General features: G+C 57.6%; 1 protein-coding gene across 1 annotated transcript in view; it reads left to right on the top strand.

Annotated features, from left to right (window-relative positions):
* Positions 1 to 12156, top strand: part of RGS9 (regulator of G protein signaling 9) — a gene marked incomplete at both ends in the record, with an annotated part of 53891 nt that overhangs the window by 22086 nt on the left and 19649 nt on the right. The window contains 2 exons of the mRNA XM_082860888.1: positions 1970 to 2051; positions 8725 to 8787. Of these exons, the coding sequence (XP_082717014.1) occupies positions 1970 to 2051; positions 8725 to 8787 (145 nt within the window). The remainder of the gene's footprint in view (positions 1 to 1969; positions 2052 to 8724; positions 8788 to 12156) is intronic.

Raw genomic sequence — 12156 nt, 5'->3', positions numbered from 1 at the left:
ACATAGACCCACCTGGCAGTGGAAGGAGGGTCACAGGACTGTAGACATCCTATTTAAAAAGTACCACACTGGCCATCCCTGATTCTGCACTCTAGTGCACTGAATGTGTCCTCACAGCTCACGACACAATTTGTAATTTTATATTTACTTCTTGACTATTTGTGGAATGTTTAGACCTAAAGGTACTCAAGGAAGGGCAGGAAATATGTCTGTGTGTCAGTCTGCTCAGGCTGCCGTATCAGAGCATCGTAGACTGCGTGTCTTAAACAACAGACATTTATTTTCTCAGAGGTCTGGAGCGGGGGAAGTTCAAGATCAAGGTTGTGGCAGGGTTTGGTTTCTGATGAGGGCTCTCATCTCAGCTTGCAGACAGCTGCCTTTTTGTTGTGCTCTCACATGGGGGAGAGAGATGGACAGAGAGACTCTTCTGTTATCTCCTATTACCAGGGCACTAATCCTGTCATAAGGGCCCCACTCTCATGACCTCATCTAATTACTTCTAAACCCTAATTCCTTCTTAAAGGCCCCATCTCCAGATACTGTCGCACTGGGAGTTAGGGCTTCAACGTGTGAGTTTTTGGGGGATGCAAACGTTCAGTCCATTACAGTCTCTTTGGTTTGCCCGAATTCTCCTAGTGTTTGGAACATAGTGGAGATCAGTAAATACATGATTGAGTCAAAGTGTCATCGACTAAGGGATACTGTTGCTATAAAGATCACAACATGACAAACTAAGATAATTCTTTGTTTACTGGTTCTCTTGAACGCCGTTCATCACCACTCTCCTCCAATAACCTCTGTCACACAAGAGCAAAGCCAGAAAGGGCATTGCAGTAAATTAGCGATCAACTCTATTGCCAAGGTGGTCCAGCATTATGGAAAGTCCACAGTGCCTCAGGCCATCTGCAGCCCATCTTCCTGAGGACACGGGGTAGTTAACCCGGTAGAAAATCCATTTCAGTTGGCAAGGGGGAAGTTGGAGTGACAGTGTTTATAGTTAATTTCCAGAGAATGTTGCCAAACACCCCCCTGGAAGGGCACTCTCCACCCACCTGGCTCTCTGGATATTATGTTACTCACAGTACATGAGCTGGCACGTAAATCCGCCGACTCTGTCTCGAGGAGGGCGTGTGCGTCATCCTGCGTTGCCTGGGCAAACAAGCATCGCCTAGCGGAGCGCACGTCGCCGTGGCAATGGCGCTGGATGGGGTATGATAATGAACACTCCCTCACCCCTGTCATTTCCTACCTGTAGTGGGAAAGAGGGAGACTGAGACATGAGAGGGAGCACGAATAGCCTTTCACAGAAATCACCTGGGCTCAGAGAAACCCTGCCTTGCTGTGAACTCTTTGAAGTGACAGAGTGGCACTGACGGCTAGAGAGAAACCGGAACTCCCCAGGGCCCGCGTTTTCCCCATCCCAGACTCTGGCATTGCCGTTGCCTCCTGACTCCGGTGTTGGTTATGTTGTTTATCAGAGCAGGGAAACATCCGGAAGCCAGGTGGGCCGAGAATGTCATCCACGCTCACTCCAGTGGAGACGCTGGGGGAGACGGCCTGATCCTCGGGCTGGTCATGGTGGCACGATCGCATCACACGCTGGTGCTCTCGGGGGGAGCTGGACTCGGGGACCAGATCCCTGGTTCGGGTCCCACCCCTGCCCCCTGGTGACAGCACGACCCCCAGTGGGACATTCAACCTCTCTTTGCTTCAGCCCCTGAACTGCAAATTGAGAATTGCTCACTGGGAGGGTTCGAGTTAATACGTATAAAAGTATGTTGCAGGGTGCTTAGCACATAAGGATGATATTAATGTTCGCTATTTTCATTATTCTCATTATGGCAAAAGCACAGATTACTTGGGCAGATTGGGAGAGGCGTCCGGAATGGGGCTCAGCAGGAAGGGCGTCCGTCCGTGAGCAACAGATGCAAAACCTTACTGGCCTTTAACGTGGGTTTTGGCTTTTCAGGGCTGGAAAGGAAAGGAATAAAGCGGACAGGTACGCGCTGGATCGCCAGGAGAAGGCGTACTGGCTGGTGCACCGATGCCCCGTGAGTGCCACCTCCCCCCTGGTTTCACCCGTCTCTTCCTGCGCCCGACCACTCCCAACCTTGCTCCCCATCCCCCTTTTGTGGCTCATCTCTGCCTGGAGCTAGAATTGAATCTGCAGGAGCTGTTGCTCGCTGTGGAGTAACATCCCTGGGCCTCTGGCTGCAAGAGGAAATTCACCGTCTGGATGGAGTCCGCCCGTGGCCCATCCGTTGCTGTTAGGACTGAGCGCATTTCCGTAGCGGAGGGACCTGAATGAGTCTGCCTCGTGTGAGGGCTAGGACTCGATGCCTTAGAAGGGGAGTGTAAGAAGGAAAAGGTAGGACACGTGTAGGGAACCGGAAGCCGCCTCGCCGCGGCCGTGCCGTGCGTCTCTTGCTGCCGTCCTTTTCCTCTCCGGATCCGGTCCCCGGCAGAGATGGGGGCGGGGATAAATGTGTGCTCGGCCTCATGGCTTAGAACACGTGGCGTCTCTGGCTTTGGGACGTTAGATGGCCTAGAGGCACAAGCTGGACGTTCGAGATGCGACTTGTAGCGGCTCATTACTTGGGAGGGAAGCCGCGTCCCCAGCGCGGAGAAGCGGGCTGTAACCGCCGCCCACCGCGGGCGCCTCTGCCGCCTCGGTTCCCTCCCGCCTCAGACCCGTGTGCCGCCTGCCGGGCACTGGAGGTGGGAGAAGCGGAAGGAATTCTGCGAAGTGGAGCATTCGGAACACACGTTCCCCGTCTTCCTCCTTTAGTTTTCTTGCCTGACCGGGAACCAAGTTCTCAGAACCGGAGAGCGAACTGCGTCCCTCACGGGGCCAAAGCTTCTGGAGTTTTGAACTTGGAGCCCATCAGACTTGGGCCGTTTTGCTACTTTTCTTTCTGCATCCAAGACAGGCAGCCCGTAAGGTGTTCCAGCTGCGAGGACGTTGGTCCCGACGCCTTGTTGCCGAGGCGAAGGCCCTGGGCTTGAGGCGTGTTTGGGTTTGCTTGGTCTCAGGGCACCTCCTCCAGTTAGACCACGTGGCCGACGCCCGACCCAGGTCCCCGGGGGCCTGAGCGGAAGGCTGCTTGGCCGAGCACAGGGTCCTGGAGGTCAGAGCCCACACCCGCCGTCCCGCGGGTAGCAGGAGTGAGATCTTTGTGTGCGAGGGAGGCAGGCCGTGCTCAGCCCGTATTGTCATCAGATCCTGAAGCCGGGGGGGGGGGGGGACCCTTGGTGAGGAGAATGGCGAGTGGTGGATAAGCCTCTCAGGTGGTAAGAGGCGCTGGTGCCCCGTGGCACCCGTGACCGAGGCGGTCCTGCTCCTTGTAGGGTGGGAAACGGCCTTTGTATCATGTGTGGAGACTCCGTGCTGTGGGACGCCCGTGTGCCTGCACCCCTTGCCAGGCGACAGAGTCTGTGCACGCGAGCTGCCTTGGGACCCTCTCCTCCCCTCTGTCCCTGCAGCCAGGAGGTCTACAGGGACACGACGAGAAGCAGATTATCCGCGTTGTTCCCAGGCCTCCCGGGGCAGCTCTCGGCCCCGACGCCGGGCAGGTGGCCGAGTGGCTCTTCCCTGTGTGATACAGAAGCACAGACGTTCAACAGTGTGTCCCTGACAGTGGCTTCTACCACCACCTCCCGCACGGTCCCCACTTCCTCCCCCTCCATCACCTGCGTCGTCACGGGCACCGTCACCGCAGACCTGAGTGGAGAACTTGCGGTGCCCCGGGCTGTGCGCCAAGCATCGATCTGCACGCGCTTTCTCGTTCCATCTCTGCGGCCCTACCTGAGAGCCTGCGTGATTAGTCCCGTTTTGCTGATGAGGAAGCAGAGGCCCAGGGCTGCTGCTGACTTGCCAGTGACAGCCAGTGAGTGAGCACCGGGCCACCTGGACCCACAGACTGCGGAGCCTTCCCTCCTGGTCTCCATGCTCCTTTGCCTCCGGTGACAGTGTCACGTGATGTTGTGCATTGGTCACCTCCTTGGTCACTAGAGCATCACGTGGTTGCTGCCACTCTCACGCACATGGTGCCGGGTTCAGAGGTGCCTGTCTCTCACTGGCGGCGCTGGGGGGGCCACGTGCAGAAGGAAGCCTGCTGTGCTTGGAGCAGACGTGAAGCTCCCCGGACACAAAACCTCTCTCCCCGCCCCGGCCCCCTCACTGCCGATCCCCTCGCCCAAAACCGGACCAGGAGTCGGGGCCGGGCCGGGTGGCCCTGGCTCCTTCTCTCCCTGACTTTCATAAAGCCTTCAGCCTCTCGGTGGCCCAAGGGCGCCAGGATGACGGATGCGTCCCGTTTGAAGAGCATCCGGTTTGAAGTCTGTCTCGGCTGGAAACTGAGCAATCTGACTGACAACGCAGCAGCCCAGGCGCTTGGGGGCCGTCAGACCGTCTCCAGGGGCCCCAGACACACTGTCAGCTGGGTGGGAAGGAGCCAGCCGGGCAGACAAAGCATTTCGCTGGGTGGGGTGACTGTAACCAGCTGCCGTACTTACGGAGCACATTCATCCCCTGTTCGTCTGTCTGGCCCTGGATCCGCGGAACCTTCCCGGGGCCCTGCGTCTGCACCAGCCGGGGAGCCGGGCGCCGGGCGTGATGTAACAGCCGAAGGCCGCTGAGCACCTGCCACGCGCCTGGGTTAAGCCCTGAGCCTGGCTGATCCCAGGGACCTGACGGAAATGCTGTGACATAGGGGTGTCATTGCCCTGTCGTTCAGGTGGGGACATCGAGGCTCAGGAAGCCGCAGCGGCCTGGGCAGCTCTGGGACGTGAACACACCTCTGTCTGACATGCTGCTGCCATGGAAGGTGCGCCCACGATGGGCCCCTCTCTCAGCTCAGGCAGCTCCAAGTGCAAACTGCTGACGCTGGAGAGCCACGTTCCTCTCGCACTTTTCCCCAGCGGAACAGGGTACAGATCTGGGCACGAAGCAAACGAAGGTTCATTGTGTAAACGGACAGAAGGAGAAACGGTTCCTTTAGAAAAGTCATCTCGGGGCCCCCCGTGCATTGTTGCTGTGCCATCTGTGGCATCCGTGTCTCCCCAGGATACAGGCCGCTGACACGTGGACCATGGGTACAAGGAGGATGTGGTCCGGGGACAGAGGCGGCCTGTGGCACGTGTGCTCTAAGTCAGGCGGTTGCTGGTCTGAGCGTCGAGCTAAACGGCCTTTGTTTCAACCACAAGTGCAGACACTCACCCGAGAAGATGTCTGTCCTCCACTTCCTGCTGAGGGTGGACTGAATGTCCAGAGAGGGTCAAAGTAAATTAAGTTACAGCTCCGTGACTGAACACTGTGACACTGTGAAAATAATATTTTCAAAGACCATTTATGAACCTAGGAAAGGGGTCTGACATACAATGTTTTACCATTAAAACAGGATGGGAGAGTCCATCGACTCTGATCCAGATTAAGAAAAAAAGCCCCAAACATCTGTTTTGTGAATTTCCACCCTGTGCCAGGGGCCTAGGAGGCCATGGGGGTCTTTCCACTGGGAGCCGAGACAGACGTGGCCCTCAGGGAGCTCACAGTCTGGTGGAGGGGCTGAGACTGGAACACACAGATGAATGTGCCCTGCACGGGTGTGGGGACAGCTGTGAGGGCCGGGGTCCTGCTTCAGACCAGGGGTCTGGGGCCAGCTGTGCACGGAAGTAACGTTCACGCCAAGATCAGGCTCCTCCAACCCTTCCCTCGAATTCTTGTCTCCCTGCGTCAACCTCATCTCTCTCTCTGTCCCCTGTTTTGTTTTGTTTTTAAAACTATCTGGTGTTTTATTCATTCTTTGTTTTCTGTGCCGCGCACCAAAAAGGTCCAAACTGTATGTCAGGGGGGAGAGTAATGGTGAGAAGAGGAGAGAACAAGACAAGGGGCGGGAGGGATGCGGTGCAGCCACGTGCCACCGGGACGCGGCACCAGCGCCCACCCCGGCCCTGCTCCGGATGCCGGCTCTGGGACTGTCCCCTCCTCGTGGGCAGCCCTTGGGGGTACGAGGGTCCTTTCCTAACCTGAGTTAAGGAGCCGTTAGCAAATTGTCTCTTCGGCTTTTGTGTCAGGGATGTTCTCGGGCACCACGCCTTGGCGTTCACACTTCCTCTGGCTGGAGGGGGTGGGGGTGGGCTTGGCGTCTCTGGGCAGGCGGGGCTTCCTGCACTTGGCCCCGGCTGCACGCGGCTGCACGGCTCCCTGTCTGCTGACAGCCCACCGCCTGCCCACCGTGGCCCTTGTGTCCTGTGCGCCAACGGTCAGCTCTGCGGTATCTGCGTTCCAGCTGCCTCTTGCATCCCAGAAACTGTGTCAGCGGTGGCTCTGGTGACTGTTGTGGAGAACAGAGACCCCCATGCTACCTGGTGAATGAGTGGATGAATGAATGAGTGCGTGAGTGAGTGAGTGGGTGAATGAATGCATGCATGAATGAATGAGTGAATGATGAATGAGTGAATACATGAGTGAATGAATGAGTGGATAAGGGAATGAGTGAATGAATGAATGAGTGCGTGAGTGAATGAATGAGTGGATAAGGGAAGGAGTGAATGAATGAATGAGTGCGTGAGCAAATGCAGCCTGGGAGTCTCCCAAAACAGCAGCAGGAGAAAGGCAGCCCCGTGGAGAGTTCTGAAGGCAGGGCCCCGCGGTGGGACCGCAGCTCGATGGGAGCAGCTGAGGGGTGGGGAGGGCCGGCGGGGACCGGCCGCAGGACAAGGCCCGCGGGCAGCTCCAGCTCAGGGTCCTGCGCCGGTTACACAGGTGCACCGTGGAGCAGCGGAATTCACATCAGAGTGTGGATCAAGTTCAGAGCCAAGAGTTGGAGAAGGGGTCCAAGACGCGAGCAGACGACTGCACGGAAGCCCCTGAGGCTGGAGGGCCTGCTGGGGGGCAGGGGCCCCGAGGGGCAGCGTGTGTGTGTGCGTGTGTGTGTGTGTGCGTGTGGCTGTGCCGGTACGTATGTGTGTGAGCTGCAGATGTGAGCACATGTGGCTGCGTTCGGGTGTGAGTGCATACCTGTGAGAGTACGAAAGAGTGATGATGTGAGCTGTGAGTGGGAGGGGGTGTGTGCACGTGAGCGAGTCCTTGAGTGTGAGAGTGAGTGTGTACATGTGAGGAGCGTGGGAGTATGCGAGTGTGTGTGTGTGATGTCTGTCTTCCGTCACCCTGGGGGGATTTCTTTGTACCAGACGGGTGTCCGCACCAAACAGAGGAGGTGGAAGACCCGAATCGCTGGCCTCGAGGGGCTGAGAGACCGAGCGGGGCTGGCTGGGGAGGCCGGATGGAGACAGGCACGCACGGAGGCCAGCTTTGGGCCAGGTGTTCACACACGCGCCCTTACGATGCACACAGCCTTTGCCTGGTAACGGTGACGCCCTGCTGACAGCTTCCTGCTCCATCGTGTGCTAAACCCTCACAAGAACCCGACGGGCAGGAGGGATCGTCTGCGGTTCCCAGGGGTGGGAAGGTCAGAGAGAGAATAGTTTCCAAGATCTTCCTCACAGCTGGGAAGTGGCAGAACCGGGATTGGAACCTCTGGGTGCCTGACGGAAGCCTGGACTCTCCAACACAATGGACTGTAGAGCGGGAAGGGAGTCGGGAGTCCCACGTGCCAATCCCAGTGAACTCTGATTGAGTTCGCAGGTTGTTTATCCATCTGTGCACCCACCCTCACATTCATCCATCTACCTACCCACCCCTCATCCACCCATCCATCCATCCATCCATCCATCCACCTACCCACCCCTCATCCACCCCTCATCCACCCATCCATCCATCCCTCCATCCATCCATCCATCCATCCATCACTTATCCATCCATCCATCCGTCCACCTACCCACCCTCCCTCCCTCCCCTCCATCCATCCATCCATCACCTACCCACCCTCCCTCCCTCCATCCATCCATCCATCCATCCATCCATCCATCACTTATCCATCCATCCATCCGTCCACCTACCCACCCTCCATCCATCCATCCATCACTTATCCATCCATCCATCCGTCCACCTACCCACCCTCCATCCATCCATCCATCCATCCATCCATCACCTACCCACCCTCCATCCATCCATCCATCCATCCATCACTTATCCATCCATCCATCTGTCCACCTACCCACCCCTCATCCACCCATCCATCCATCCATCCATCCGTCCACCTACCCACCCTCCATCTATCCATCCATCCATCCATCACTTATCCATCCATCCATCTGTCCACCTACCCACCCCTCATCCACCCATCCATCCATCCATCCATCCGTCCACCTACCCACCCTCCATCTATCCATCCATCCATCCATCCATCACTTATCCATCTATCCATCCGTCTACCTACCCACCCTCCATCCATCCATCACTTATCCATCCATCCATCCGTCCATCTACCCACCCTCCATCCATCCATCCATCCATCACTTATCCATCCATCCATCCGTCCACCTACCCACCCTCCATCCATCCATCCATCTTCCCTCCCTCCATCCCTCTCTCCATCCCTCTGTTTTAGGTTCTGGGGATGCTGTGGTGGTGGAACAGCCCCATGAAACTCACCAGCTCACCTGGAGAATCGTGCACACCCCTGTAGCTCCCCACAGTCTGGGCCATGCCCCTCAGCTTGGCCTCACGATCGGTGGCTTGACCAAGGTCCAGAGTTAATCAGAAACCGGACACTCTCCCAGCAGCGGTTCTTATGTCGTTTTTCTTTTTGTTTCCCCACTCAGCCAGGAATGAATGACGTGCTGGACTATGGCCTGGACCGAGTGACCGATCCAAGTGAAGTTCAGGTAAAACAGGTAGGTCTCTGCTGCATACGCTGGGCGGGGCCTAGGTCAGGGTCTCAGGCCGGGAGGGTGTCCACATGTCTGTTGTCTGTTTGTGTCTGTGGGGCACTGGTACCTCCCCTTTGAGACTGCCAAAGAGGGGAGGCCTATGGGCTGTGTGGTATCAGAGCAGGGAGGCCATGGCAGGGCTTCTGGTCAAGAGAGACCGGAGTTGGCAGCATGCAGGTCAGAGCCAATGGGATCTAGACGGCTGGCTTTCAGACTTTTCTGAGTCACTTCCCCCTTTGAAAACCCGATGAAAGTTATGAACCCATTTCACCCAGGGGTGTGCAGACAGGCATTTCAAACACAATTTCTGCCAGTCCCCCCTCCCCGCCCCGAAGTCTATAGGCCCCAGGCTCACAACCCTTGAATCAACTTTGGGTTTAAACCTTAATCCGCGTGACAGGACCTGGACTGTCCCACTTTTGCATCTCGTTGGGTGGGATCTTTGCAAAGATTCTCCTGTGCTTTTTATTTTAAAAGGACCCTTTCCCCCCAGTAGGCCACCATTGATGATGGATGGCTGATTTCCTAAGATGGGTTTTTATTTAAAGAAAGATGGTGCAGAAGCTGCTGAAAGAGTGGGCATCCTGGTTAGGGTTTCCCGACCATAGCACTGTTACTTGGGGCCAGACGGTGCTCTGGGGGCTGTCCTGTGCATTGTGGAGTGTTCAGCAGTATCCCTGGCCTGAACCCCCTGGATGCCAGTAGCTCCGAGCCTTTCCCTGCCTGCCCCTCAGTCCCAACTATCAAAACTGTCTCCAGACTTTGTCCGGTGCCCCCCGGCGGGGCTGAGAACCACAGATGCCAGTAAACCAGCCTCAGCCCACGTAAACTGGCGGTAGGTGGTTTCCTTGCTTTCCGTCTACCGTTGTCTTTGGGCAGCAAGGGGTCAGGGGCCTTGTTAGCCTAGTGTGTCACCCGTGAGCCAGTGCCTGAAGCCCTGGGCGGGAGCCAGGGGGGTGAGCCCGGAAAGGAGGAGGAAGGACGTCGAGGGGCAAGAGGAGGGCGCAGGCCAAAGCTGGCCCAGAGGCTCTGACTCGTGTGTGCGCCCACCGGGACCTGGAACTCAGGATGGCTTTGGGGACCCCCCCAGTGTGTGGGCTGGAGGCCCCGGTTTCGGCTGGAGTCCCCCTGGAGGGGACGTCGCGTCCCCAGAGGGCATCCCCCGGGGCCGTTGCTGGGACCCTCATCCGTAATTCAGAGTCACCCTTCCTTTGATGCACGCTTGGCACTGTCAGCCTTCAGCGGCCTTTCCTACGTCCCTCTCGTCAGATAACAGATCATTGCCAGGGCCTTGTCAGGCTCGGTTACCAAGGAAACAGAGTCATCAAGGAAAATGCTGAACCCGGCTGGAAGATTTGCAGTTATTATGAATCAGGCAGCTGTGGAAACCTCTGTGGTGTGGCGGGGGGGAGGGTGGAGGGGGAAGGCCCATCGCTCGCTCGGACCAGGCGCTGCTGTGTGTGTGTGTGTGTGTCTGTGTATATGTGTATGTATGTGTATCTGTGTGTATATGTGTGTGTCTGTGTCTCTGTATGTGTCTGTGTGTATGTATGTGTCTGTGTGTGTACGTATGTGTGTATGTGTCTCTGTGTGTGTCTATGTGTCTGTGTGTATATGTGTATGCGTCTGTGTACATGTGTGTATTGTCTGTGTGTGTATATGTCTGTGTGTGTATGTGCGTTGTGTGCATGTGTCTGTGTGTGCGCCTGTGCACGTGTGTGCGCGCACGTGTGCGTGGGGCGGGATCTCTAGCTTCAGCCCTGGCAGGACAGCGCAGATGCTGAGTGAGCTGCTTCCTCTCGGGCGCTATCTGGGGTGCCTTCGCAGGAGGGCGCCAGGCCCCGCCGCTGAGGAAGTGTATCCAGGCTCCCTGGCGGGCAGGCTCGGGGCCGAGATGCTCTCGGCCCGGAGTCCGCGCAGGGGCGGGGGGTGAGGCTGCGGCCGTGGCACTGTGTGGTCGGGGCGCTGTCACTGCCGTTTACTCTCTGCCTTCTGTGTCTCTCTCCCACCAGCTCTCTTTCTCCTGTCTGCACTCTGGCTGCCCTGGTGCATGAAGAAGAACAAAGAACCGTAATCCTCGTGCGCACGGGGCCCCTCCGTCCTCCCCTCGGCCAGCGCGGGTCACAGCCAGCTGTTAGGGGCTGGGCTTTACCTGTGTGACCCTCCCCACAGTGGGACCCAGTGTCCCCTGTTTATCTGGCCTGAGAGGAGAGGGTCCAGAGGACGGGGCGTGTGTCCAGGAGGTCTTGGGGGTGCAGAGGCGTTGGATGCTGCCTCGTTCAGAGAAGACCTCGGTGCCGGTTTGAAGAGATGACCCATTTCCGAGAATTCGTAAATTCGTGAAAAGATCTCTTTTTTCCTTAAACGGGCAAATGATCCAAGAGCCACAAATGCCATCGAGCACAGGAAGGAGGCTGTGGGGTTGGCAGGTGTCCACGACCCTGGGTGACCCACTTCCTCAAGCTGATGGCCACTGGCCGCTGGGAGGAGCCAGCCAGAGTCAGGGTGACACACAGGGAGCGTGTCCTCTCTCAGTCCTGATGCCTGGAGGTGGGGGGCCACCTTCCCGTTATCTCAGAGGATTTGGCCCTGCAGGGAGGGGCTGAGTGGTGGCTGGGCCCCAGCCTGCTGTGGGCAGCAGTGCCCGGGGCTGGCCTTCCCTCCCCGACCCCGACAGGGTCACCAGGGTCGTTTTGTGACGAGGGCCAGTGCCGTGTGCTCGAGGGAGCTCTGACACCAGAGTGACTACAGCTCCGCCACCGCCTGGAGCTGTGACCTTGGACAAGCTCTTGAGCTCAAGGTCTCAGTTTCCTCATCTATAAAATGGGAATAAGAGTAGTTCCTTCTTCAGGGGCCTCAGCGAGGTCATTTATGTGAAGTGTCTAGAACGGGATCCGACGTGTACACTGCAGCTTTCACTGTCATTACAACTGTCTCCCTGCTGCCAGAGAGCATTTGTGGGGTCTGGACGCCTGCTTGGGGGACTGTCCCTCGCCAGTTTCCTTCTTGTCCTTGTCTCCTCTCATCCTGCTGCCCTGGCTGGGGGTGGGGGGAGGCAGGCACACACCAGTGTCCACACCCCTGCCTGGTGCGCCCAGTGGCTGCGGAGAACAGCACTGTTTACACCGGCGGCCACACCGGCCTTGGGGCGAAGGACAGAAGTGTGGCTGCACAGTATTAAGTACTGTGCTCTGCAGAGCCCCCGCCTGGAGCCCTCCGCGAGCAATAACCCCTCCCGCCATGTATTCGCCCAGCTGGGGACAAACGGCTGTCCTCCTGGGGCTCCTGCGAGACCGGTGGTGGCAGGGGCAGGGCTGAGGCTTG

Source organism: Leucopleurus acutus (assembly GCF_964270905.1).
Source record: "Leucopleurus acutus genome assembly, chromosome: 19".
In the NCBI taxonomy this organism is placed as follows: domain Eukaryota; kingdom Metazoa; phylum Chordata; class Mammalia; order Artiodactyla; family Delphinidae; genus Leucopleurus; species Leucopleurus acutus.
The sequence above is the reverse complement of the archived record's forward strand: the minus strand, read 5'-3'. Positions and strand labels throughout refer to the sequence as shown.